The sequence below is a fragment of the Trichoderma asperellum genome, chromosome 7, assembly GCF_020647865.1.
Source record: "Trichoderma asperellum chromosome 7, complete sequence".
Lineage (NCBI taxonomy): Eukaryota > Fungi > Ascomycota > Sordariomycetes > Hypocreales > Hypocreaceae > Trichoderma > Trichoderma asperellum.
Window position 1 is genome coordinate 3,119,511 of NC_089421.1, and position 26,679 is coordinate 3,146,189.

General features: G+C 46.5%; 7 protein-coding genes across 7 annotated transcripts; 4 read left to right on the forward strand and 3 right to left on the reverse strand.

Moving 5' to 3' along the window:
* Nucleotides 1-976: 976 nt before the first annotated feature.
* Nucleotides 977-3,013, forward strand: TrAFT101_011745 (uncharacterized protein). The gene has a single exon (XM_024908610.2). The coding sequence runs from the start codon at nt 1,376-1,378 to the stop codon at nt 2,513-2,515; it is 1,140 nt and encodes a 379-aa protein (XP_024757826.2). The 5' UTR covers nt 977-1,375; the 3' UTR covers nt 2,516-3,013.
* Nucleotides 3,014-4,251: 1,238 nt separating this feature from the next.
* TrAFT101_011746 (uncharacterized protein) lies at nt 4,252-9,386 on the reverse strand. Its single transcript, XM_024902047.2, has 5 exons — nt 8,968-9,386; nt 8,212-8,917; nt 8,056-8,144; nt 5,080-7,939; nt 4,252-5,017 (listed from the first exon to the last, which is right to left on the reverse strand). Exons 1-5 carry the CDS (start codon nt 9,304-9,306, stop codon nt 4,311-4,313), a joined length of 4,701 nt encoding a protein of 1,566 aa, XP_024757825.2. The 5' UTR covers nt 9,307-9,386; the 3' UTR covers nt 4,252-4,310.
* A 4,655-nt stretch (nt 9,387-14,041) lies between these two features.
* Nucleotides 14,042-17,566, forward strand: TrAFT101_011747 (uncharacterized protein). Its single transcript, XM_024910717.2, has 2 exons — nt 14,042-14,617; nt 14,665-17,566. The coding sequence occupies exons 1-2, from the start codon at nt 14,099-14,101 to the stop codon at nt 17,137-17,139; spliced, it is 2,994 nt and encodes a 997-aa protein (XP_024757823.1). The 5' UTR covers nt 14,042-14,098; the 3' UTR covers nt 17,140-17,566.
* A 910-nt stretch (nt 17,567-18,476) lies between these two features.
* On the forward strand, nt 18,477-18,854 carry TrAFT101_011748 (uncharacterized protein; the record flags this gene model as incomplete). The annotated part of the gene is made up of 1 exon (XM_066129368.1): nt 18,477-18,854. The coding sequence occupies one exon, from the start codon at nt 18,477-18,479 to the stop codon at nt 18,852-18,854; it is 378 nt and encodes a 125-aa protein (XP_065985500.1).
* A 773-nt stretch (nt 18,855-19,627) lies between these two features.
* TrAFT101_011749 (uncharacterized protein) lies at nt 19,628-21,034 on the forward strand. The gene is made up of 2 exons (XM_024902711.2): nt 19,628-20,547; nt 20,694-21,034. The coding sequence occupies exons 1-2, from the start codon at nt 19,792-19,794 to the stop codon at nt 20,835-20,837; spliced, it is 900 nt and encodes a 299-aa protein (XP_024757821.2). The 5' UTR covers nt 19,628-19,791; the 3' UTR covers nt 20,838-21,034.
* A 2,328-nt stretch (nt 21,035-23,362) lies between these two features.
* Nucleotides 23,363-24,051, reverse strand: TrAFT101_011750 (uncharacterized protein; the record flags this gene model as incomplete). The annotated part of the gene is made up of 2 exons (XM_066129369.1): nt 23,363-23,426; nt 23,867-24,051. 2 exons carry the CDS (start codon nt 24,049-24,051, stop codon nt 23,363-23,365), a joined length of 249 nt encoding a protein of 82 aa, XP_065985501.1.
* Nucleotides 24,052-24,682: 631 nt separating this feature from the next.
* On the reverse strand, nt 24,683-25,534 carry TrAFT101_012075 (uncharacterized protein). Its single transcript, XM_024908608.2, has one exon. The coding sequence runs from the start codon at nt 25,414-25,416 to the stop codon at nt 24,874-24,876; it is 543 nt and encodes a 180-aa protein (XP_024757818.1). The 5' UTR covers nt 25,417-25,534; the 3' UTR covers nt 24,683-24,873.
* Between the last annotated feature and the right edge of the window lie 1,145 nt (nt 25,535-26,679).

The following is a 26,679-nucleotide window of genomic DNA, read 5'->3' on the forward strand; positions in this document are numbered from 1 at the left end:
TGATATCAGGTTCTGTTGGTCAATCCATGTTTTCGATGTCGCCACTTTCTGACTTTGGGATAGTCGCATGCATGTGTTGTCTACGGCGACGAAGCGGTGAAAAATTAGTTTTGATTGCTTTGCACTCCAAGTGCTATCGTGCTATCTCGAGCTTGGAAAACAGCACCGGGCGGTGATGGCGATATTAGTAGCAACACTGAGAGGCTCTGGAGGCGGGGCTGGATATCTTCCATGTCCGCTGACAAGCGAGATGTAACATTGGTGATGGATCATCAGCCGCGTGGCAGGTTCGTTATGCTGGAAGATCACCTGCACGATACATCGGATCCGTCGCCATTGCATGATTGTTTTTTATTTCTAGATTGAGCGATTGAAGCCGGGGCTGATGCTTACGGTTCGTAGGACTTGAACGGGCAGCAGCAGCTGCATCAATGCTAAGCCTTGCTGGCTGCCAGGATTCAAAGATCAGAGCCTTGCACAAAATGGTACTACCTGGTAGTTATCACATATGAGAAAAAGGACTGTACTCCGCAGTCGTATTACTATACCTAGTATGTAGTATGACAATACGGGGTCATTTCTGAGAGCTTTGCTCTATAAAACTTAGGTAACACTGCGACATGTGCAATGATAACCCCCGTCCAATGACATGATTTGAGTACCATCTCCCCTGCCATATGCACTTGGCCGGACGAGTAGCAGGGTCGTTCTTGTCGACGCCGGGATCTGATTGGATGTTAATCAGCCGTACTACACACCCGGCCTACCTGAGGTGGGTAGTCAACCCCGACGCGAGCCCAATACGGACGTGCCGAGGCTGAATCGAGCCAAAGGCGCAGAGGCAATACCGCAGCCTGCCGCGCTTCGCGGCAATTGGACAATCCTTTGCTGGGGACTAAAAGCTAAATGTGGATAGAGTGCAAAAAGACTCCGTTGCAACGACCCGTATTCGCTGTCGAAGAACGACTACGCGTATGGAGTATAGTATGGTGCCGCAACACCGACGTGCCAAGTGCTCGTCTCGAAAGCCTCATCTCGCCATCTTCAAGATGTCGAGTAGATAGACGGGCCGTACGCTCTGGCCAGTGGCTGATCTGGTAGATGGCACGGTCTCCCAAGCTAGCGGCGGACCGTGCCATTGGTCTGTTTCGACGGCGTTGCTTGGTGTTGTCAATGCAGCGACACACAGCTGACCCCGGCATGGGGAAGCGCCACAAGGGCTCATCTTCAAGCCCAATGTTACCGCGGAAATGACACGACCCCTTCATGGCTATTATAAGTGCCGCCGCAATCGAGATTACCAAAAAAAATTGGGTTGCTGACCTTCCATCCCGTGCGAAGGTAACCTTTTTGAAAGTTCTCAAGCATCCTTCGCATGTCAATCATGGCCCCGCCCGAAGTTGCAACGACGATTCGGTACCGCCCACTGGACCGGTCCGGAAACGAGGTGCGCTTGCTCGAGCTGCAGCCGCCGACGACCAACGACATCAGCGAACGCGTCGTGTGCCGTCTGGTGCACGAGAAGCTAAGCGATGCGTCCAACTTCATCGGCCTCTCGGCACTATACGGTGATATCAACGCCACCGAGACGATCCTCCTAAACGGCGCCAGCATAACTATTCCAGTCCACCTCGCCCAGGCGCTGCAGTACATGCGAGTCGTGTTCCTGGCGGCTTCGCTCCCAACTCCTGATGCTTCGACCACTGATCTCCCGGGCCCGGCGTCGATGCCACCGCCGCTGCCCACGCCGCCAAAGAAGGCCCCTGGCTGGCTGCGGTCTCTCCTGAAGGGCGTTCGACAGATGCTCGCTGAGCCAGGCGCGCCGAAAGGAGGCACACCGCCTCTACGGATATGGCTCGATCTCCTATGTATCAACCAACGAGACGCGCGTGAGGAGGCCGAAAGGCGGTCACACATGGCGAAGGCGTACCACCACGCCAAGATGGTGGTTGGCTGGCTGGGGCTCAAGGACTCGACGTCTGACCTCGCTATTGAGATCATCAAAGCGTGGGACAAGGCGATGCCTCGCACGTTTGGCGAGCCGGGCGACCGCGAGGCCCATCCCGAGAACTATGCCCCTATTATGAAGTGGATGGCCCCGGTGGCGCACCTAAGCGACATTCCCGAAGGCATCAAAGACCCTCGGGACGTGCCGGCCTACGTGGCCATCTCTGGATTCCTCAACCGACCATACTTTCGCAACTCTTGGATCCTCGACGACATGTCCAAGGCGCGGTTCCCAGCCTTTTTGCTGGGCGACGACATCGTGTCTTGGATGCAGATCCTGCGGCTCAATCGCGCCAACGAAGAGATTAGAGACAATGGGGCCGAAATGTTTCCCGACGAACTTCGACCGCTGCTGGAGTATCTGCCGCTGGGCAGCGTATACGCCTTCTTGAAGGACTTTGACAATCGGCAGAGGCTGGAGGGCGGTACGCCGGCGATGCTTACCGCCACAAGCTCTATTAGAAGCTCGTCATCGATGACGGGCATACGGACAAGGTCAAGGCAATAAAGCTTAAAAAAAAAAAAAAAGATCTTGTTTCTCTTTTTATTTCTTTTTATTTCTTTTTTACTTGACCCCTTTCTGTTTGGGAAATCTTTTCTTCTTTTGGTAAACATCGCGTGATGATGGTTGTTGCGGTATCATAAACAAAGGGCGTGAGAAATTGGAAATAATTTTTTTTTTGTTTTTGAGAATGATATCACCTGAGTTTATATATAAAGGGAATGTTAAATGGGGATTTATTTTTTATACTATTCATCTATCTAATACCAGACAAGATAGTTTCTTCGGCGTGTTGTTGTTGCCTTGGTTTTTTTTCTTAATTTTGTATTGTTTTTGTTATGTGGAGAGAGATAGGGGGTACGGTCATAATGTGCGATGTAATGGCTCCAGGTTGCCAGTTCGGATAGGCCTGCCGCAAGGCATACGCGTGGCATTCATTATGATGAGCTTTAAGATTTCTCACTGTACAATATATCGGGTTAGGACTACTGTTTTTTTTTTTTTAGACCTGCATGCCGTAAGGGAGGTATCATATACGTACACATCATCCCGTGCGGGAGCGTTGGCTAATGGCTGTCTTCTGTTTCGAGCAATTTGCCAAATTCGGCAAGTGTCTGCTTCTACTACCCGACGCGGGAAATTAAGCGAATGCTTAGTCATCGAGGTTACCAGACGAGCGGTTCGGGCACTACAGTAGCGCTATTATGCGGTGGAATTGGAATATTGGGGGTATAAAAAATAGACCAACTGGTATTACTATTAGGATAGTTGTTGTTGTTGGGAATGCCATTGAACATACCGCCGAAGCTCTTATTGCTTGGTTTCGCGACCTTTTAATCCTATTAAAAAAAGTCAATAGCTGTCTCTAATGTTGCCTTAACTGCAATCTTATCAGCGATACTTTCGGATCCGGTGCGCACAATGATAACGGGAAGCCTTCCCATTAAACTTGAATCTTTGCCGTTCCAATATCCTGGGTAAGCAAATATGAGAAGAGATTGTAATAGCGGTTGAAGGACTTAATTGTGAGGATCCTTGTTAAGACCATAATGACCTTTTTCGCTTGAAGCAATCGCTGCTGCATAATTTTGACGGCTGTCATTGGCATTTGCATAGATGGCTCTAAAAGGGACATGATGCTTTGTATTGCGGCCGGTATAGGTAGATCTGTGCCCCTTGGTTCAATGAGTTTGGTAATGAACTGTCTGTGTTCAATGTCACTCCGATAAGGCCTAAACTATCGGCGGTATGTAAAGTTGGGAAGTATACAAGCAGGTTGCAGGTGGCCGTCAAGATATAAGGTGGAACTGGTTTGTTAAAGATGTCGGTAAATTGCCATCGTTCTATAATGAGCAAAGGCTGATGAATTGGCGGGTGGCAAATACCACTAAACGTTATGACATACATGTCGTTGCGATGGTCTCTTTCCAATCTAGTGCGGAGGTACCAGAGCTTAATGTAAGTTTACTACTTCTACTATATCTGCTGCTCTTATCAAAGGAGGCAAATCAAAATATTCTCTGTAAGCGAACAACTTACTTTGCTTCCACTGCTTTTATATTGACTGGAAATTCGTCGAATCGGCTCGCCATCATGAATACGCCAATCCATAGCGAGCGACATATCATAATCTCTACCCCCTTTTCTATGCTTATCTATACCGAGGAGCTCTGGTAATTATTAACTCATTCAATTCCATTATTATTATATTGTATATTCCTGCCCCAACAACTTTTCCCGTCTCATCCCTTCCTACCAGTAACAATTATTTCCCAATCTGTGTCCTAAGAATTCCAAATGTCTATTTTTCCATAATTAATCTTACTAATTCATCTTTCTCACCACTGTGAGAAACCATCTCCTTGAATAATCCACCCTCTATTTCCAGTAGCTCCCTTGGACTGCCGAATTCCGCATCGACACCATCCTTGATCACCAATATCCGGTCAAAGTCCACCACCGTACTCAAGCGATGCGCAATGACTAATAGCGTAGAGTCGGAAAACTCTTCACGTATCGACTGCTGGATCAGTCTATCAGTCTCCATATCGACAGCCGAGGTCGCCTCATCCAGCAGCAAGACCTTCGGACGTGATAGGATTGCACGTGCGATGCAAAGCAGCTGCTTCTGGCCATGTGACAGGTTGGAGCCGCCGGATGCCACGGGAGATGACAGTGTCAGAGAAGAATTCGTGTCTGAACTGATGGTGGCACTAGAAGACGGAATTGTGTCCTCAGCATTTGATTCGCTAGCCGGTGTGCCAGGGCTCGAATGAACGAGGTGGGATCGTTCCAAGGCCTTCTGGAGATCATAATCGGTGAATTGGTTGAAAGGGTCGAGATTTGAGCGAATGGTGCCCGAAAATAGGAAAGGATCTTGTGGGATAATGGCCAGACGAGTACGCAAGTCGGAGAGTTTGATCTTGGAAATATCAACGCCGTCAATCGTAATGCTGCCTGATCGAGTTTGAAGGAAGCGGAAAAGGGCGAGCGACAAGGTGGATTTTCCTAGTTTATGTCAGCGTGGGTTACTTTCAGCTTCAAAAAAATGCATATAAACAAAGACATACCTCCTCCTGTTCTACCAACAATTCCAATCCTTTGGTTCTTTTCGGCAGTAAAACTCAACCCTTTGAGGACAGAGGGCAAGCCTTCGGCATATCCGACCTCCAACTTTTCGACCTCTATCCTTCCTTCTTCGGGCCAACTTGCACGTACGTCCTCTCCGCCCTGGTCTTCAATTTCCAAATTTGTGTACTCAAAAATACGCTCTGTCGCGTTCATATCGAGTTCAGTCTGAGTGGAAACAGAAATACCCCAGTTGATATAGTGGCCAAAGCTCAGTGCAAAAGAGAGGACAAAGCCGGCTAAACTGGCATCGATTTTTGGGGTGGTAATAACAAGAATACCAACGACGGCAGAAAACATGGAAGCTGTAATACCGATGCGAATCATGAGCCACATTCGGAAAGCTGAGATATACCAGGTGCAAGCTGCCCAATCGTCGATAAGAGTAAACATTCTACCGGTGAATTCAGATGACTTGGAGAATGCCCTAATGGTTGACAGACCGCTGAGGGAAGATGCGAAATGAGAAATGACTGGGGACTTGTTGGTGGACTCGAGTCTCTTGATAGTCCGTGCTGCAGCCATGTACTTTTGAGCGTAGAGAGTGCAGATCGCCAGAAGAATAATGGCAATGAAGATCATGTATGGCGAGACAAAAACACCTGCCACCAAAACACCAAGGATGTCCCAGACTACATTAGCAAAGTAGTAGAAATTAGTACCCAATGAAGAGTCCATGCTGGTGAAGTCTCCCGTGAACCTGTTCAGGATTCTTCCCGTAGGCACAGTATCTAGCCATCGAAGTGGTGCTCGGAGTACACTGCGCAATATACCCTGGAAAATCCTTCGGGAAGCACGGAGTGAGCCGAGATAAACGCAGTACAGACGGCTGACAGAAACAACCACCGAAACGAGCGATATAGCGCAGTAGATTCCGAGATAGAACCAAAGGCTTCTGATTTGGGCCTCTGATTGAGTACTTGCGGTCACACCTGTTGAGTTGAAGTAGCTTGCTGGTTGAGAAAAAAGCTGTGTCTGCAGTTTCTCCTGATAATGGTACGTCACGCGGGGTGAGAAAGAAGCATCAACTTCTCCGTATGCACCAGACCAGGTTTTGATCCAATACGTGCGGCCAAGCGTGAAGCCCTGAGCCAAAGCATATAAAAGCACGAGAAAAGCACCAAGAGTATATCCGCTGAACGATTTGAGGTATCCAACATAGACGGCAGTTTTGACTCTTCCAGTCTCTCGTTTCTCGTCTTCCACAAGCTTCTTGGGCGCTTTCTTGGCCTTTGGCGCAGGAGTCTGCGATGTGTTTGAGGCTTGACCATTCGTTTTCACAATAGCTGAATCGATATCTCCCTGCCCTTCTTCGGGCTCCGCGGCGTCGTCGGCCTCAATGATTTGATTCAAGACTTTAGTGCGTCGTAATTCCTCCACTGAGCCTGCATGTTCGACAATTCCAGTGGCTGAGAGATGCACAGCGTAATCTGCTCGCGGCAGGCAGAGTGATGTGTGATGAGTAACTAGAATTCGAGTCCTTCCTTTCGCAAGATCGCCCAAAAGCGCATTCGCAAAGACGTCCTTTCCAACATGCGCATCGAGAGCACTGAACACATCATCGATGACCATGATGCCTGCCCTCGAGTATAAAGCCCGTGCAAGAGTCAATCGCCACTTCTGTCCACCACTTAGCGTGATTCCTTGAGCTCCAACCTCAGTTTCATCGCCGTCTTCAAATAGGGAGAGATCCTGCGCAAGGGCGCAAGCCTCAAGAACCGATTGGTATCTAACAGGGTCAAATGGAAGGCCAAAGAGCACATTATTCTTGATGGTGGCATTCTCAATCCATGGAGTTTGGGAGATGAAACAGATTGCGTCAGGAATTATCCAATTGGCGGGAGTTGCTTTGCTGTCAAATCGTTGCTCTGGAGGAGGAGCTTTGGGAACTTGTATATAGCCACCGAGAACTTCAGCTTCGCCGAGAATCGCAGCCAGGAGCAGTGATTTTCCAGATCCAGTAGGTCCTGAAATAACGCTCAGCCCACTGCTGGGGAAGTTAAGGTTGAGCTTTCGCAGAGCAAATTGGTCTTCCGTTGGACCATCGGCGCCGAAAGGAAAGGTGATGGTGGCGTTGCTGAACGATATCGCAGCGCCTGGGTGGACATTATCGGCCTTATCAGGCATGCGGAAGAACTTGTCGATTCTATCGCAGCTGACTTTGGCGTTGATAGCTGTAACCAACAACAGTGGGATATGCTCCACGATGCCTTCAAGGAATCTGAATAGCGTAATCGCCGTAAAAGCAACCGAAGGCAACAGGTTCCCATTGATGTAGGAGTATGTCGCCAAAGAAAGTGCCGTGATGACGATAGGAGTAAGCTCTGAAGCGAAGGCCATGTAAATGTTGTCGAGTCGTGTCTTCCAAAGCATCGAAAGCTCTCCTTCACGTACATTCTCGATTTTCTCCGTCCACTGGGTTTCAATAGCAGAAAATTTGATCTGTCGGATTCCGCTTAGGGCTTCTGTGGTAACAGCAGCTCTCTCATCACGAAGTTTCATCAAAACTTTCTGGTTTTTGCCGTATACCGCTGCGAGAGCTCTGTTGATAGGGAAAAGGATTAAGAGTCCCAGCATTCCTGCACACAAACTTTGCCAACCAACAAGATGGAGCAAAAATGCAACGATAACTATGAATTGTCCTGCACAGTTTACGTATTGTGCGCTTTGCGATCCAAATCTGGCGATTGCATCACAGTCGACCGAAAACATGTTGACAATATCCTGCTGGGATTTTGAAGCTGGCTGCCCGTCTTGTTCCTTTGCATCATCGGAATTTTCAGCACTTGAATCCGAAGACTCCTGAGTCAGATGATTAGCTTGGCTTGAATGCTGAGGAAAGTGATTCATTCCATTATGCGCTGTGCTTTGGAAATAGGATTGTCATGCTTTTTTTAGATTACGGAATTGTATCTTACCTTCTTGGGAACATGAAGTGAATCCTCAATTCTCATCAATTTCTCATACATCAGCCCGGTCAAAGTTGATCTCAGAGGAATAACAATATCTAAGCAAAGAATATTAGCAGCCCGAAAAAGTCAATGGAAGGCACAAAGACGAAGGAGATCTCATACCAGCCATCTCTGACCACATGACTCTGGAGTCAACTAAGCGCGAACTAATTGTAGCCACGACAATTGCAGCCACCCATTTCCACGCAACGGGGTCAATAATACCACTGTCGCTACGATTCTCAAGGTATCGAAGCAGCTGTAAGTTTGCAAAGGCGGGGGCGACGTCGAAAAAGTTTGTGAAAAGAATCATGGACCACTGATAAAGGAACATCCATCGATATTTCCAGGTAATGTGCGCCCACAGAGGGAGCTTATCTTCCCTGAAGATCATTCGCTTAAAGTCTGCTGTCGAATTTTCCGATCTCGTAGCATGGTCCATTGACGGCATGTCTGAATTCTCAAATTTCTCTGTGCCAGCGGCGTTAAGCATTCCCAAGCTCCAACTAAAGCTATATCTCTCCCACAGAGTGCCTGTGAATAGCGAATCGACTACTTTTCCATTTGGGCGGTAGACGTCTGGACGTCTTCGGATTAACCAGACCGTCGCAAACAAAGCCAGTGATGCGACAATTTGAATTTCCGTTAAAATTGCAGTAACGAAAAGTCCGTCACCGTAACTGTAGTCGAGGCCATTGATTCCATGAAGATCCACTGAAGCTATCGCAGTAATCGAGACGCACGTATAGAGGCTTGAGGCAGCAGTGTTGAATCTCGCCACTGGTGCCACTTCTCTAGAAGCGACTGTGAATTGCAAAAGCAGAAGTATCTACAGAGTATCAGCTTCAAGCTCAGAATGTGCAAACCGCTGCAACTTACCCAGGCAGGCACCAGTAAGAATATCCCCAAAAGGGGCACCGCTGAACGCGAAATGTCGAGTCCTTGCTGGACAGCCGTGAAAATTGCATTTGCAAGAGAAATTGCGATTGCTAACAGACTGATGGTGAAAATCGCGATAAACTGGCGCTTGTTCGAAAATTGAGCCGCTGAGTCTTCGCTCGCGACTCCATCAATGTCTTCGTATGTAATACCATCTTGGTATAGATTCTTGGTGTTTCGGCGGCTCGTGACAAGCTTTCGAATAAACGGAATCGAGAGCAGTGCGATCAAAATCGCCAAGCCCGAGGCCACATAATCTGGCTGGTTGAGCGATCCCATCGCGCGCACCTTGTCCGCCTCACAGCCTTGCGATTTGCAAAGACTATCAACTCGAGTTGACAACAGGAATTGCTTGGCATTGAGATCTTTAAACCAAAGAACGAATTGATAAGTCGGAAATAATAGCGGGACCCGGTGCCACGCGCCCTTAAAGAGTTCGCCGTCGGTGTGTGAGTCAAATGGGTCAATCTAGCTGAATAGGGAAGGGACTTTTGTGAGCCTTGTTCCTCCTATCGTTAGCCTTTTGCTGCCTGGTACGCCGCATGGAGTAGATGACTCTGATAATGGGTCGTAATACTCGGAGCATTATCGCTCCTGCATTACGGTATTCCGTTGATGTGGAAATTTCACTTGTACTCCAGCTCTTGTGTGATTCGGAGTAATACGGGTAAAAGTTGAGCGATCCACGATTCAAGCGAGTACTACTAGATGGGCTTCCCCAGAGAGTAACGCACGTCTAAACGTTTAGCAAAGACATGACTAGAAAGCTCGGCGTTACTTTGTTGCCATCTACGGGGTACTCCATAGATTTATCAATTTGTGGTTCTACCAATCGGAGCGCTACGCTAACTAATACGGCGTCCGATTGGCGTAGCTGAAAACAAGCCGATTTACCCGCGCCAGGCCTAAGGAATACGACTTATACGGAGATGGAGGTACGTACCAGCGCTGGTGAGTCTTCCTTTTCGTCGTTTTCCTAAATAGGCAATCAGCTTGATCGGTTACCAAGTGCTTGGGCCAGTTGGTTGCATGACCCAAGCGCGCGGTGCCTGATCAGGTGCGCAGCTTACATGTGATAGTGCTTTGCGTATATTTGAGTGACTAGGGACCAACCGGTCATCGGAAACTAGACGCGACGAGCTATTCTTTCCAAATTTTGACTGCTCCCATTACTCATCTTGACACAAGCTTGAAATGGAATAGGCTGTGAAGTTACTCATATTGAACATGATCTTCTTATACAGACGACGCGTGGGCGAGCTGCCGTCAGATTAGATGTAACAGCATCTCTTCTCGTTTTGAAGCCAATGTTGGCGAAAATTGAATGAAAATAAATTAGAAGATAGGTACTTTCCAAAATACCACCATGATCTGTGCAATGATAAGGCGTTTGTACTTCCAGGGGGTTGAGCGATCTCGCAGCAGGCGTTTCGTATGACTCACCAGTGCCCCTGAGCCGTTGAGAGGATTTTCAATGTGAGGTATAGGTAAATTATTGTATCTCCTTTCTTAGAGGCATATTGACAGGGTGCTGCAAGGGCTAAGAGACACTTTAAATAAAAGGAGAGTTGTGGACCCTTCTCTCGTATCCTCACGACTCAAAAGAAACAAATGTTCTATTACGGCCCATGATTGACAACAGATTGTTAGCCCGACTTTAGGCGGCCTTAGTTTTAGGAAAGAGGACCGTCAGGTAAAACAAGCTGCATCCATGTAGGTGAAGGGATATTTGTGGCATATGTGATCTCGTACTCAACGCTATATGTCCAGGTAGAGTGCACTAAGCTTACGGGCTGCTTTCATTCATGAACAAAGTGTAGAATTTAGGAATGCCAAATTCGACTATAAAATAAGGTGAAAAGGCCAGGATAAGTATTTGCATAAGACGATTATTTACAGTAAAGGATTAGAGTAGCGATATTGATATATAACTGAATCGTGCAGCTGGTTAGCTTATTGAGCTCTGGCTTTATAGATGTTGTCCAAGCTTCTGCTTCTCTGCGTGTTTCTAGGGTATAGCAGGAAAGTCTTATAGAATGTTGATAAATACGTCAGATAATCTAAAATTTGAGAGCTGCTTGTATCTCCAATCCTTTGACCAGTTTTGACCAAGCCATGGCGGTATCGGGGCCGTTCAGGAAGATGAGATTAGGAAATTTGATATCATCGTCCTTAATTTTAATATTCGATTAGCGTTTCTCTGTCAGATTATAATGCGTCGTCTGGGTTTTTGATTGGGATTCTGAACGCCAATGACTGACTGCAACCGGATCATGAATTTATGAAACAACATCGTTTGTATGTGCGGTCGCTTTGCAACAACACAATATCCACCCATCGTAATAATGGGTTGCTAACTACCTAAACATTATCTTTTTGAAGAGTCTTAAAAACTCCCGAGAGAGACATTAGTGGCCTCTTGGACCCAAATCGGCCGTTTGGTGTTAATTTTTGACGGAGAATAGCATCAGGCACTTGTTATTAAAATGTCGACGAAAATAGCGTTCTGTATTCTTTGCCATCCGAGTCAGGTCGAAAAGCGAAATACGCCCATATACCAAAGAGATTCCCAACCATATGGGCGTACGGTGCAAGAAATCCAGGGACTCAACAGAATGCCCATTTAACACAAGCCGGATATTTGAAGTTGTTGAACGGTTGGCAATAAATCATGCTTTGATAGAATGCACTGACCGACATGGCTTGCGCTTGGATGTATGGCAGTACCTGAACAGATGTTGGGCCAGTGCCCACATATACCACATACCATATACCATATACCATAGACTTGTCGATGAAGTCATACTTTGCTGGCCATTCTGAGGCATCCCGCACATCGCCTATAAAGTGATCTATTCCGGGAATTTGTGGTGTGTTCATTCGATTATAAGTTCCGGCAGCCTAGATTAAACGTGGCAAGTCCAACGTTTGCACGAGTTCTGAAGCTGTGGGGAAAAGATGGTTTCCAGTCTGGGAACGTAAAAGTCAGCTTGTGGGCAAGTATGGATACATCTTTGTTTAATAATACCACCTACCCGGATTTCGATGCCAGCTGACTTCTTAAATGCAAATAGACACATTACAGGTAGTACCTGGATAAGTTACAGCTTTTTAGAATGCCCCTATAATCACTGTGTCGTTCCAAGATTGCAAATCTTGCGGCTGCAAAACCTTCTTTCGCAGTAACTCCGCAGCCTGCACCAAACCGCCAGCGGCAGTATTCATGCAAGAATTGTAAATCTCTGGCTCAGAGTCCATGTCATGGATAAGAAGATTGCTATCTGCTCAATTAATTGTCTTGTTTCGTTCTATTGAGGTTACTGCAGAAGACCTGGCGTATTATGTAACTAGGTATTTTGATTGCTTCATGAAATGGTTTGGATTCATTGAATGATGGCTTAGACGTAGATGCATTCTAAAAGAATTAATATTTTGAAGGGAGTATGGGCAAAGACTGACGCTGTTGCACCGTGGATGTTTACGGAGAGATCATAGTCTTAGAGTAGGTTCTTCATTTAGGATAAAGAACACGAGTTGCATATATTTGATAGTCAAACTCTACCTTACTGCTACTTGACGCATTATATCTTAGGATTCACCTATTCTGCAAGGCGAACTGTATTTGTATGCACGCCTCTACCAAAAGCATTTCACCGGGGCAAATAGTGAGAAAACTACCAATTACTTACTTACTAGCGTTTTTTTTCTGGGTTTGTACACAGGCGCTACGAGATGAATGGTATTACTTTTTCTTACCTCTTTATAGCTTCATTCTTGAACCCTTATATTAATCTATAACTTCTAACATGGGCATGAAGCGAATAGGAACACGTACATGAATGTATAGGTGGATCTTTGTGACTGCGACTATCTCCGTTTTTATATAGCATTTGTAATCGTCAAGCAGAAATTTGGAAATTCTTAAAAGAAGCAAAGACGTCCTCCCTCAACGCTTCCTTTAGCTTGTCTTGCGCAAGACATTGGAACTGCCGTAAATATTTATCCACTACCTATATGTCATTTGAGTTGTATGGAGGCAATGAAGCCCTTAGCCTTTCTTTCTGCTAGCAAACACTAGACACCCATAATACAAATTCTTTCTTTTCGTCCAATAGAAAACCAGTAAACCCGCGGCGAATGTATCTCTTCAAGCGACTGGGTCCTGGGTTCGATCCGCGCCGGGAACTCCACATAGCAAGATCTCGGCAGAAAATGTCACTTAACGTGTCTTGGCATGATATATGGCAGGCTGCACGGATCATACATTTGCGCTACCGCGACTCGTAAATGGATCTAGGGAAGCGTGGGGATGGCGGAATGGTGGAGAAGGCAAAGAAACATGCGTTTTAGAGCCCAACTCATAATGTTGAATATTTTAGCATCGTTCTTGGTAGAGTTTGAAGAAGTGATATGCTTGAAGGCATAGTTTAAAGTCCATAAGAGCTATATTGGATGTTGACAGTCCAGGTACACAACGTGTGGCAATTATCACAATAGGTGTTCTATAATATTTAGGTCTACTTCCGTTTCGCTGATAGCCTTACAGTAACTTCTATTTCAAGGCTAGCAGTACGCTCCGCATCTCCACAAGAGCTCTTCTCCACTTGGGAGGTCCCTGAAAATGGCTATGGCATTTCTTTCTCGATCACTGGATGGATCGGGAATTTCCATCACATCAAGATACCCGTCTTCACAGGCGGGGCAGAAGCATTCTAGGGCATCTCCTTTCACGAACGTTTGCCAAAACTCAATCTGAAATACTTCTTTCACGCAAGTGTCGAGAGCCCATTCGCCAAAGCTTAGCACCCCCGGTCCGAGATATGCCAATACTACTCTATACTCGGGGTAGCTTCGCTGCTGACCCACCTGATGCTCAGGAACTAAACGCCCGGGCTGGCCGGGGTTGCCGGGAGCTGGCCGAAGCGAAGCCATCACGTGCAGACGGACATACAACGGATTAGGAATCTCCTCCAATGTCTGGCTACTACTCCGTACTCGCAAATACTTCTCACCTGCGATGCATTGATCGTAGCTACTGGCCCCTTAGTTGGGATCGCGTCAGTTCTGCAGCATGCCCACAGCAACAGCTTCCAGCAGCGGGCGGCCGAAGCCTTTCTTCCCCAAGACAGATGCGGTCATCTTGTCGTCGAAACATGAGCCCCAGCCAGCTCTCCCGCAGAGCGTCTGGCCCATCTACGATCCAGACAATGCCGATAAGCCAATTGAGCCCTGGAATCCTGAAGTAGAAAAGAATTATTATCCTTCTCAGGACGACGAATATGCGCCGTCCACGGCCCCCAATGCGCCACTGGGCAATGCCGGGCAATATCTGCGCAGCTTTCTAACGGAGAATGAGAGGCTCAGGACGTCCATGCTGTGGTACTATACTCGGGATATCCTCAATGAGCCCGAGTTCCTATCTGGGCTTCAGCAGAAGGCAAACCTAGCTCAAGAATCCAGTGGCTGGGACTTTGTCGTAATCGGCATTCAAGATCTCAATTACTATATTCGTCTGGCAACTGTTGGGCTTCCCTTGGCCATGCATCCACGCGGAGAGTCTCTTTGTGCACACACAATTGCTCAGCCTCATGTATGTTGATGATGCTTGATGCGTAGATTCCTGCTAATCGTATCTAGGATATTTTCCATCTGCCTAATATGATGGAGGACTGGAGATTTAGAGACTGTCCGTATGCCAAGGCTGCTGGAATCCGTGCATATGCTGGAGCTCCAATTCGCCTACAAATGGAGGCTGGGGAGCGCGTCAACATAGGAAGTCTTACGGTGATCTCGAAAACAGTCCAAGAACCTTTGACCAAGCTTCAGCAGCAGACGCTTGCTCGGCTGGCTGACTGGGTCGCCGCCGATATCGTTCAATCGGCGAGAGCAAAGCGCCAGCGAGAGCGCCGCCGAATTTCAGAACTTCTCTCTGCAGCACAGAGCGAGGCAGACAATACGGGGTCAGAGGAACCGGTTTTGGGGATATTGAGAACTACGTACCCGGATGCGACAATTACCGTGCAATCATGCAAAGACGCTCATGTCGAGATTGAAAATCATGACCCAATACCCTTGTCTGACTTGGAAGATGGGCTGTGGGAAGATACTGACTATCTGGATGATTTTATCCAAACTTCAAATCAAAAGCCTTTCCCATCAAACAAGGTAGTGCGCGCAATTGTTGCTCCTTGCGAAACCTTATCGGGATCTTCCCTGCTTGTTGTGGCGTCCAAAGATTTTCGACTAGTGTTTGACGATGTAGACTCTTGGTTTGTCAAGTCGTGCGCAACCATGCTCTCTCAGATATGGCACAAGAGACTTCTAAAAGAAGCAATGAAAGCAAAAGAAAAGTTCCTTCGAGGGTTTTCTCACCAGCTTCGAACCCCAATCCATGGGATCCTCGGTTCTGCAGACCTACTAACAGAAGAGCTTGTGTCACAAAAACACCGTGAAAGCAGAAATATGGAGCCATTGCCAGAGATTAAGCCGGCGGGTGAGCCTGAAGAATCGATCATTTATCTGGATACCATCAAGTCATCAGGACGAGATTTGATTTCCATAGTCAACAACATGATTACGCTAAACAGATGGGCTGACATCGCCATGAAAGACAGACAGTATGCTTTACACACCGTCTACGAGCTTGAGACAGAGTTATCCAACGAGATGCGCAAAGCTATATCAGATGATACTCGCTACAGGGCCTCTGTTTTCTTTAACCATGACTCCCAATTAGACTGTGTCAGCTTCAAAACTGATCTCGGTCTACTTCGTGATAGCTTACTTCAGCTTATCATCAATGCCATACAGAACACTTCAGAAGGCATCATAACGGTGACCATAACTGTACAGCCAGGTCAACAACAACTTGTTGTTGATATTGAGGATACTGGTCGTGGCATTCACTCAGACGACCAAAAACGTATATTCGAGCCTTATGAAAAGGTTGGAATGCACTCGACGGGTGCCGGCTTGGGCTTAACTCTCGCTTCCAATTTTGCAACACTGCTCCACGGATCTGTCAGTCTAGTATGGTCAGAAATCGACCGCGGGTCACATTTTAGGGCTACCTTCCGGGAGATGGAGTGTGTTTCTTTACCACCATCGCAGCCGCTTGTTCAAAAAGTCAAGGCTTTGCCTTCCAAGTTTTGCAATATGACGTGCGGCTCGGATAATACATCATTATGCAGCAACTTCACTCGTTTTTTGGCTAGGAATGGTTTTACATCCTCGGAGAGTTTGGATGGCTGCTTTGTAGTTTTCGACTATGTGTCCGGACTGGAGAAGCACCGTTCACACCTATCTCAAATCCCAACAGGAAATGTTGCCATCTGCCTCGTCCCAGCTTCTGAAGTGAACATTTGCTTGGAACAACACCCTAGGAACATATTTTATGTCACCGCGCCATTTTTAACCTCGACAATGATCTCGGTACTCAAAGACGCAGATAATTATCTTTCAGAGGCTAAAGCCTCACGTGAATACATGTCTCAACTAGCCCTGCTCACTCCACCAGAAACACACAAAGGCCAGAGCACGGATAAAGAAGACAGGATTTCATCTTTCTTCGATAGACAGATAACCAACCCACCCGGTGGTAACGATGGTTTGTTAACGCCGCCATTTGATCCCAACACGGAAACGTCTGCGAAAGCAAGCTCTGTTGCTTCAATTCCCTCATCTATCACCATCTCCAAGCCCATGGCACTGCTTGTTGACGATAATAATATCAACCTCCGAATTCTGCAGATGTATTGCACCAAACGAGGTCTTCCATACTGCTCCGCGACTGATGGACTACAAGCTGTGGAAGCATTTGCAAAGCAGCAGTCATTGGCTGCCAATGGCGAAGGAACATGGATTCAGCTGATCTTCATGGACCTCCAAATGCCGGTATGCGATGGTTTTAAGGCGACCCAGCAGATACGACAGCTGGAAAAGGAGAATAAGTGGGGAGAAAGCATTCTCTTCATTGTGACCGGCCAGGATAGCCAATCGGATAGAACAACTGCGGAGGAAGTTGGTGCTGATGAGTTCTTAGTAAAACCGGCTCCCGTTAAGGTCCTGGATCGTAACGTCGTACGACACTTTCCAGCATTTAAAGTTGGCTGAAACTATATATCTATGCGGCAGATGCACACCAACATATGCGCGGTGTCCCCCCCCCCCGTTCTGCTGCATTCGGCATCTTTCACCCACTTATTACAACAACTTGCATCTGGTCACTCTACCAAGCGACGTTAATCTACGTTAAGCATTGCAAGGAATTGATACTTTGACGAGGCCAAACTGCTGAAGCTTTACCTAGTGTTTATCAACACAGTCGTGCAACATGAATTACGAGACATGAATTTTTTTTTGAGCGAGTTTTTATTTATGTACTATCAGTTAGTATAACCTTTCGGTCATTTAGATGATGAATGCCTTCGAATGAGCTGGTATGAAACTAAGACGACGCTGAACTTCGCTTGAAACTAAATGTACGGAGTACTGATTTATTGTATGCAAGTACTTGAAGAATGAAGAGCTCTATTATGACCCTTTTACTTGAAATAAGTGCTACACATTGTATGAATAATTAACTTTGAAGTAGAGGCAGCGTTTGATCAAATTACTGAGCTAATCGGATGACTGTTTCACTACTAGGCAGCTGCTTAAATACTGAGGGAGATTAAGTATTATTCTTGGCCACTTAATTATTCATAAATATGAGGGGTCGTCGGCAATAAGGCAAACTAAGTGCTGTGGATAAGGTTTCTGTATGTAAAGGCGAATGTGGGATGGATGGGATTTATAGGCCTACTTGTAAGCACACAGCTCTCTATTATACTATTATATATACTATTATTTTACGCTTCTGCTGCCTCTACCGCCTCTACCGCCTCTACTGCCTCTACCACCAAAACAAATAATATTGCTAGGCAACGTAAATAGCCATAATGAAAAAGGGTCATTGGCATTGATTGGGGTAAATGTAAGACAAAGCTTCCTTGCGACGATAACGACTGAATTGAAGGACGCCAACGATCGTCAATTTTCTTGCCAGCAAACGTCTAAGAGTTACTAGCATCTCTTCCAAAATATCGCGCCACCTCTCCGTTTTGGCATATCGAATCATTACTATGCATCTAGGTGCTCAGATGTTCGAGGTGGCGATTAATGACGACAGCATGTTACTGTCGGAGAATCTTTTCTCTATAATTGAAGAGTGCGCTGCGTCTTGTAAACAGATCATACCTACGGACTCAAGAACAGGGTTATCGCTGCAAGCAGACTCCCGACGGTTCGACGACTTGGCCGACCATTTCCATCTACGAATAATTCTTGAATGGCAAGTTCTACAGTCCCGCCTCCGCTGTTTGCTACTGATCAGAAAACTTATCATATATTTGATCATGAACAAAATTCGCTCTTTTTTCGGGATCAACGCCGTCCGGCATTTTCACATAATGCTGGGATGTCTCTCAGCAGCGACGGAAGAACGAATTCGTTCCCGCCACATCCTCGGATCCAAAGTGTATTCTCTGGCCTTGTCTTCCTCCGACAAAATCAGTTCTGGTATTCGCGATTTATCTACTGAAGATGTAGCACGTTGCAACCCTTATCTCGCCTACTCTCGGTGGGTGCCTTCGTGCCTCCAGCAGCTTGTCAAACTATTCACTCGGGCCGATCCGGAGCTGGCAGAGAAAGCGTCGCTTTCCTTGAAAATTTTTACCATGACTCTAGAAATATTTGCAGAATCTTCAGGCCTTGGCCAATTGGTTCTGAGTATGTTGCAGCCGGCTTTCCATCGCGGTTTTGGGCTATTCAATGAAGTCATGGACTAATTAGCAGTGTATGGTTTCGTTTCGGCGGTATGAACAGAAATTAACAGATGTCAAGGCAGCAAATGACAAACTGGGCGATGATAGCCATTGGATCGCGACACGAATCTTGTGCTTTCCAAGCCATGTTGACGCCTCTTTTCTGAAAGAAGCGACATCGCTCAGTCGTGCAGAAACTCGAATGGATGAAACACCTGCTTTTCATCAGACGGTGGAACATCATTGTACTTACTTGGCTACATCATCCGGTGTGAAATTAAGCACAGAAGGGGACTATCTTCTACAGGATGACATAGATAGTTTTGACTACATCATCCAAGATGCAAACTGGATGTGGTCGGAGGGCTTTACTACATATTTACTGTCGACACCGCCCCGGCCTGGTTTCGAAAAATATTTAAGTTAAAGTCTCTGAGAAGAACATTATCTAGAGAACTGATGGTTGCGGATACGCACGACCAGGGCCTTGTATCAAACATATTGAAGGAGGGATTGAGACGACATCCATAGATCATGATGTAACGTGTGGGGAATGCCAGAGCGGATACCTTTATCCGGGATCAGTCGGCATTGAAATGATAACAAATTGCCGTTTGCTGATTGCCAATCCTGGTATCATGTCCAATGGGTGTGCACGACTCCGATCGTCGAGTAAAGCCATATGCAGCGGCCGTTTAAGGGCGGAGGGGCGGGCAAACTCTTCAGGCGGGGCATTTCTAATCAGAGGATATTCCCACTCTTGCTGCGGCTACGGGCCAATTGATTGCCACTCTGAACCTTTGCGTGTTATTGCCGACGACGGTCAAAAGAAGCTCGATGCCATACTTCGAATTATTTCAAATCCGCTATTGACATTTTGTTTTCTTCAATACCTCGAGAAGAGTGATATCGTGAGACTCGATTATATCTGCTTATTCACCCGACTATCTCTAGGTGCGCCATGAGTACCGAGTCTCGGCCTACCGAGGCCGTAAATGGACACAAGACGCAAAAGTCGGATCCAACGAAAGAGGAAGCATCACGACCACCATGGGACGAAGCCAAATCAACTTTTGTCCAACCTCCTGAGCCTGGCTGGACCTTCGGCTCTGGTGCCAACCACACGCACGCACCAGCTTCGGCCGCTGCGACGGCTGCTAAGCATGTCGCCATCGACCCTTTTGCTCCAGACCGTAAAGCATTGGACAATTACAGACTGCTCGTGAGCGGAGTCGTTCCACGGCCCATTGCACTCATTTCAACGCGGTCTCCCGATGGCACAGTCGAGAACTTGGCGCCGATGAGCTTCTTCCAGATGGTGAACATAGACCCACCTATCTTGGCAGTCGGATTAACGAGCTCATTGAAAGAAGCCAAAGATACATTGCTCAACCTCATCCAGGCGAGGGAGTGCGTCATAAATGTCGTTAGCGAAGGATTCATCGAGGCTGTGAATGCCACAAGCATTAATGCCCCCTACGGAGTTTCTGAGTGGGATATAGCTGGCTTGACGCCTGTGCGTGATTGCCAAACTGTGTCGTGCGCACGCGTCAAGGAATCAATCTTTAGTATCGAGGCTCATCTTGAAAGTGTTCGAGAGTTTACTAGTCGCAGCAACCCTGGAAAGAAATCGGGATGCCTTGTTTTACTTGAGGTTACGTATTTTTGGGCGAGAGAAGACGCTCTCAATGAGGATAAGAATCATCTGGACCTTGCGGTTTGTCTCACCTGTTTGCCCTCCTTGCCTCCTTGCCTGCTTGTCTGTCTCTCACCTGCAATTCTTCCATCCAGTCCATCCATGAAATGAAATCATTTCTTGACTTATACATCTCAAGAAGACTATTTGACTGACTTATTAATTAGGTACTACGTCCGATGAGTAGACTAGGAGGTAATATGTACGGCAGAACTACACAAGTTATCGAACTGAAGCGCCTGGACTTTGAAAAAGATTTGAATGGGTTTGAAGGCTTGGAAAAGCTAAAGGATGCCAAAGAAAAGCAATAATAAAGGCTGCAAGGCTTCAATAGAGTTACTTTCGCGATATATGAGAATAGAAAGTAAGCTGAGCGTCTGTGCAACAACTCTGCATGCAACACGATTGCCATGCGCATCAATGTAGCGAAGATTAGCTTACAAGTAGCGTCAAATAAGCTGACATTACTTTTCAGCCCATATAAATGTTAAATATCCATCGAATCGGCTACCTGTTATATAACTCGAACCGATATGTGCGACTTTGCTGCCTTTCATGCTAGATTGTAGATGATGTCAGCTATTGAACGGGTAAGCTTGAATTTATGATCTATGTAAATTGAAACTCAAGTTATCGATCTTATCTACGGCATGAAGCCGTTAATTGTATAACTGATTCGTAGACATGTCCATTTAGAGTTGTATTTCGAATGCGATCGAAGAATTCTTAGTTGTCCATACAGTCTTGAAATGAGCAAATGAATTACTAGCTTTGTTCACTCTTCTACTCCTTGAAGATACCCTCCAAATGGCGCTTGGAGTTCTGTTTCCTTGACTCAGCAGCCCAATCAGTCAAATAAAGAGGGCACTCAAACTCCAAAAGTCCAAATGAGAAGCCTTCATCTTGTACCATCACCCGTTTAGTCGTGTCTGATGCTTCATGGCCTGATAAAGCTCTTCCCCGGGGCGTGTGTAGCCATTGGCCCGTTCAAGAAGGCCGCCACCGGGTCAGACTCGAGCTTAAGATGGTAAAACGGGGAATCTTCACGTTTGTCGTTGATGATGCCAAAAACGAACTCTTGTAGGGTGTTGCAATGGCACCAGGGCAGTAGATACGTATTTTCTACCATTTGCCAACGAGGCTCAACGCAGGCAAAGTCAACCACAGCAATGCCAGGGGTTTTCCGAATGGAGGAGCCGTCAACACAACAAACACTGAGGGATCGGCGTGACCATAACGAATGTTGGCTATGGTATCCACATGAGCCAAATCGTACTTATAGGGATACAGTGTGCCTTGCCAGCCGACGACATTGAAAGGAGTTGTAGGCTGGGAACAGCCCCATAGTTTGGTGTTTAGACGTGAGATGAGGGTCCAATCGCCAGATCCGTTGTTAGTGACGGCAATCTGCTGACTGTTTGGCCCTTGTTCAACACCATCTTGAAAATATGCCTTTGGGATCTGAAAGTCAAAAGAGCTGGCCAGGCCAGTCGTTCCAATTATACCGAGCTCAGGGAGCCTGAAATGTCCCTGATAGAGCTCGCAAATATACCTTCGGCACGGCTTCCCTTCTGGCAGCATCACACGGTATTTAATACCACGCAGAAATACTGCTATCTCGTTCTGCCTCGCCAAGATCTTGCCAAGTTCTGTCGTGATATCGAGGGCTCCGAACTGTGGAACAATAAGGACTTCACAATCTCGGCTACGAAAGGCTGATTGATCATCTATATCTCTTTGTACGTTAAATAGCCAGATAACGAGGCCTGTTTTCTGCTATGGATCGCCATTGCGTCCAACCAGACGCTGGGCCAACCAGTCTCCCTTGGTCTGCCACGGGAAGGATGACCATGTGATAGAGTTTGGGTCAAGAGTTGTCTCTGGCGGTGGATTGCCGTATTCGAAATTTTGATTCAATTCGAGAAATTCCTGGTAGATATAAGAGGGCTGGACTCTACATGTATGTATACAAATTATGTGCCCGACATTTTCTCTTTGCGCAATCCTAGAGGGGGACATTGTTCATGGGCATTTGATACTGGAACAGCACCGGCAACTGCTTCGGATCTATGATAGAAGGGTTAGACTTCATTTTTTTTGCTACTAAACTAGTACGAAACCCACCGAAAATGACTTCCAAATTCTTCATAGTATATGTACTTCTCCTTCAAGGCGAAATCCGTCCTGAGATGCATTTTCGGCCCTGTTGTTAAATAAAATTGACTGTTATTGTTTATAGGCAAAGGCTGTCGAGAGTCGAGGTTATAGTTCAAACCATAAATAGGAAAGCTAAAGCCATTAAAGTGACCTGAGTATTCAGGTCACTTTTGCGCATATCGTTCTTCTTATACCATTGCCGTCTTTAAGACGACTGAAGGTGGAATCTCAATGTGCAGCGGGCGTATCCGTCTGATTCGATCCCTCAATTCATCATAACAAAGTCATTGCAGCCAATCTGGTCATCTATCTGTATGGATAGTTGCTACTGATACCACTTTCGCTAATGGATAATAAGCCGCTTAGTGATGCTCTAGATGCACCGCTCTCGAGATATAGAACCGCCGCAACTATAAGTGGATCCGCCACCAGCGATGGCAACCTAGTTCAAAAAAGAAAAAAGTTGGCTTAGAGGAGAACAAATGGTGATAGTTAGCCTGACGACTATACAGAACGGATGTGATAGTATCTGCTAGCACCGGGAGAAAAGGGAATGTGAAACCTTAAGCTCCTTGAGCTGGGCCGTCCGGGGCGCTTAGCTGGAATCTCTGTAACACAGTATATTGTACTTGATTGCGTGATAGACTAATTACGTGTTGTGTATAGCTAACCCGGTATATTAGCTTGATATCGCGACGCTGATCGCGCGTAGTATTACTTTGCATTTTCGCAAAAAGCCCGGCCTAAGAAAACAAGCAAGGAAGAAAGTGAGCAAGAAAAGATAAATAACGCGTGTTTTGAGGTACTTTGAAGCCCCTGTCAAAAACACCTGGTCGGAACGTATGCACTGTTTACTATAATACTTTGGCCGTCTCGGAGAAAACACCCCGGGACCAAGTGTGAACTCTCTGAGAGGGTGTTATGATGTTAAGAATGATATAGTTATAAGAATTGCCAAACGAAAAGAGTGATAGAGTATAAAAATAATAATAATAAAAAAGTGTGTAATAAAAGAAGAGGGTAATATATATATATATATATATATATATATATAAGAGTATAATAAAAAAGAACGTATTAAAAAACGTTAAACAACAACGGACTTTGGTCTGTTGGAAGAGGGGGGGGGGGGGTGGTGAGGGGGTCTTAGGCCGAATGCAGCGGCAGAGTAGGCCCCCCCTACTCTACTGTCGACCGGTCTTCAAGCCAGTCGTCCTCATCTTGACAAGTGTCAGGGATACAAGGATTTGGGTGGCAGTAGGGGGAATGGTAGAGTTTCCGGTTCTTGCCGTACTTGGCGGCCAGATTCATCTTGATGTTGAAATCTTTGTATCCGCTCCAAAAGGACCAATCCTTGGCTTCCAGCATTTTGATTGAGGTTTCTTTTTTGAGGGTAGCATCAAAGCAGACTTTGTATGCCTCCAGTGCGGTTCCGACCATAGATCACGTTGGTTAGGACTGCGGCGCAAGCTGACTCAATCTCTTGTTTGGTTATCTTTGAGGGATCCTGGTGAGCGCTTGTTGGATTTCTGACCGGCTTGAAGACATGGTCTTTAAGCTGGTCGAGTCTCTGGAAGATGCGCTAGCCCTCATCCTGAATACTAAGCCATCCAGGATGAGCTTGCAGCGTTGTCTGAGGGTGATGCACAACCCCAGATACCCGCAAACGACCCCCAAAGCGCCGAAAGCAACCTCCTAATCTGCCATTTTCAAAAATCACCAGCACCCTATCCCGTTCCATCACCTGCCTCTCCAGCTTCTCTACTCCCTTCCTCATCCTCCCCCGCAGCACCTCCACCACAATCTCCAGCTCCTTCACCTTCTTCACCTCCTCGCTCTCCCCAAAGAGAGGCTCCCCATGGGACCATCGTTTGATGGCCCCCACAATATTTATAGCTTTAATCATAACTACAGCGGCGACTGCAGACGAATACCACGCAGCGGCCGATATGATGAAGAAAATTGTATATTGCTATACGATTTGCAAACGATTCTAACACCTGGGCCAAAGGAATCTGTGCATCAACCGTGTGATGACGGCCTTCAACTAGTTAGACGGTCGACTTCATGCCGAACGAACCAGTCCTAGTCTGTTCGTCCCTCCGCATGTCCGTCCGTTGGGGGGCAGCCGTCGAGGTCGTGGAGCCGGAGGGGGTCCTGGACCGAATCTGGCAGTAGACTAGGGCCCCCTTACAGTACTGTCCACCGGCTTGAAGAATCGGTCTTCGATGTCTTCGATGTCTTCGAACCGGAGGAATCTCTGGCCGATGCGGTCACTTGTATCCCAAAGTATGGACAAGTCAAGTCATGACCAACCTCAGATACCTGGAGAAGACCCCCAACGCACCAAAAATAATAGTCCAAGACTTTATCAGCCAAACCATGTTCAAACCGACTCTGCGAGAGTGAAAGTCGCGATGGCCATAGGGAGAAAGTTGGGAATAGGGGCAACTGATCCCCCAATCCAGCTCCTCTGCCCACACCTACCTGCGCCTGCTGCCCTCGCCTGTCCTCCATCAACATCGCCAACTTCGCCTGCATCTCCTTCTTCTTGGACTCGGTTATTGGCGGGGCGGGTGCCTGTCGTCGGGCCAGGCGCCTATTTAGGATAAATACGGCGAGGGCGAGGGCGAGGACGAAGCCGGCGATGCTGAAGAGACGGGCGATGGCAGAGATAATGCTGGATATCCAGCTAACGATGTTCATATCAAGATATATGTTATCTTTTTGCATTTATGTCATAAATATTACAGTATCAGCGCTAAGCGAGCAAAAATGTTGCCATGTATCAAAATGACGGAATGCAGGATGAAGACTGATCAATTGCGAGCAAGGAGAAATAAATATAGAACATCGAGGGGTGAGTAATGAATAAATGAATACGCAAAAGAAACGCCTGTGGCAAAACAAAACATACACGCGTCTGATGACGAGCTATACTTCAGACAGTAACCTTTAAGTTATCTTATCGGCCAAGTGATCTTGTAAATACCCAGGTACCTAGGTATGTAATATCGGAGGCAAGTCAAGTGTATTCATGAAACTTCATCTAGCCTGGCAATAGCTGTAGCCACGATATCCAACTCTATCGCATTTTGAGTTCTTCCAAAAGCGTATCTTTAGGCAGCCAAGAGATAGAGGCCTGGGAATGGCTCGTTAATGGAAAACACTAAAATAATTAACCCTTTGTTGTAGTAGAAGCAGTAGAAGCAGTAGAAATGGTACCAGCAGTAGCGACAACATAGGTATGTAGTAAAGATTATAGCAGCGACAGCAGAAATTATACCATAACAATCGCTCATAATAATAATTGCTAACATAAAGTGTTTGGTACTTCGTTCATGATACATAAGGCAGGAGTGCACTTTTTGCTTTGGCTACTGCCGCTTTGTGCGCTGTACATCTTCTAAGCTATGCCAAGAAAGCTTTCTTGGAGAGACGACTTCTAGGCTATATAATTTAAAGTTAACCCTTCAGTTGAAAATTGTACGCGATGCATTATAGCTCAGCAGCTTAAACGAAGTCATCTTCGCTTCAAGAAACGTAAGCTTGTTCCCACGAACGTTCCGACAACGCTGGTAAATTTACCCACCTTGCAGTCGTCGGCCCAATTAAGTCTATGATATAGATACAGCAATGAGCTTTAATATGTTATTCAATGTCAACTACTACCTTTGACCACGTCATTTCTCCCATCTTCACTTTCCCTTTATGCGGGCGCAAACATCATCGTTTTAACTCGAGAAACGCATGGCTTCGCTTCCTACGACCAAGCTTTGCCGCTTACTATAACAGACTTATTCACTATAAGCCAATAATTTGCGTGAATTATGGAATCAGTCACTGACCAGCACCTAAAGCAGCACTTTAAATAGAAATCCAATGAATAACCACCTAAATCGACGAGTGTAACGTTCAAGAAGAAGAAAACACTAACATATCTAATAATCCAGCAGCTACACTATTAGATCAATTTGTTTAATCTAGCCCTTGTCT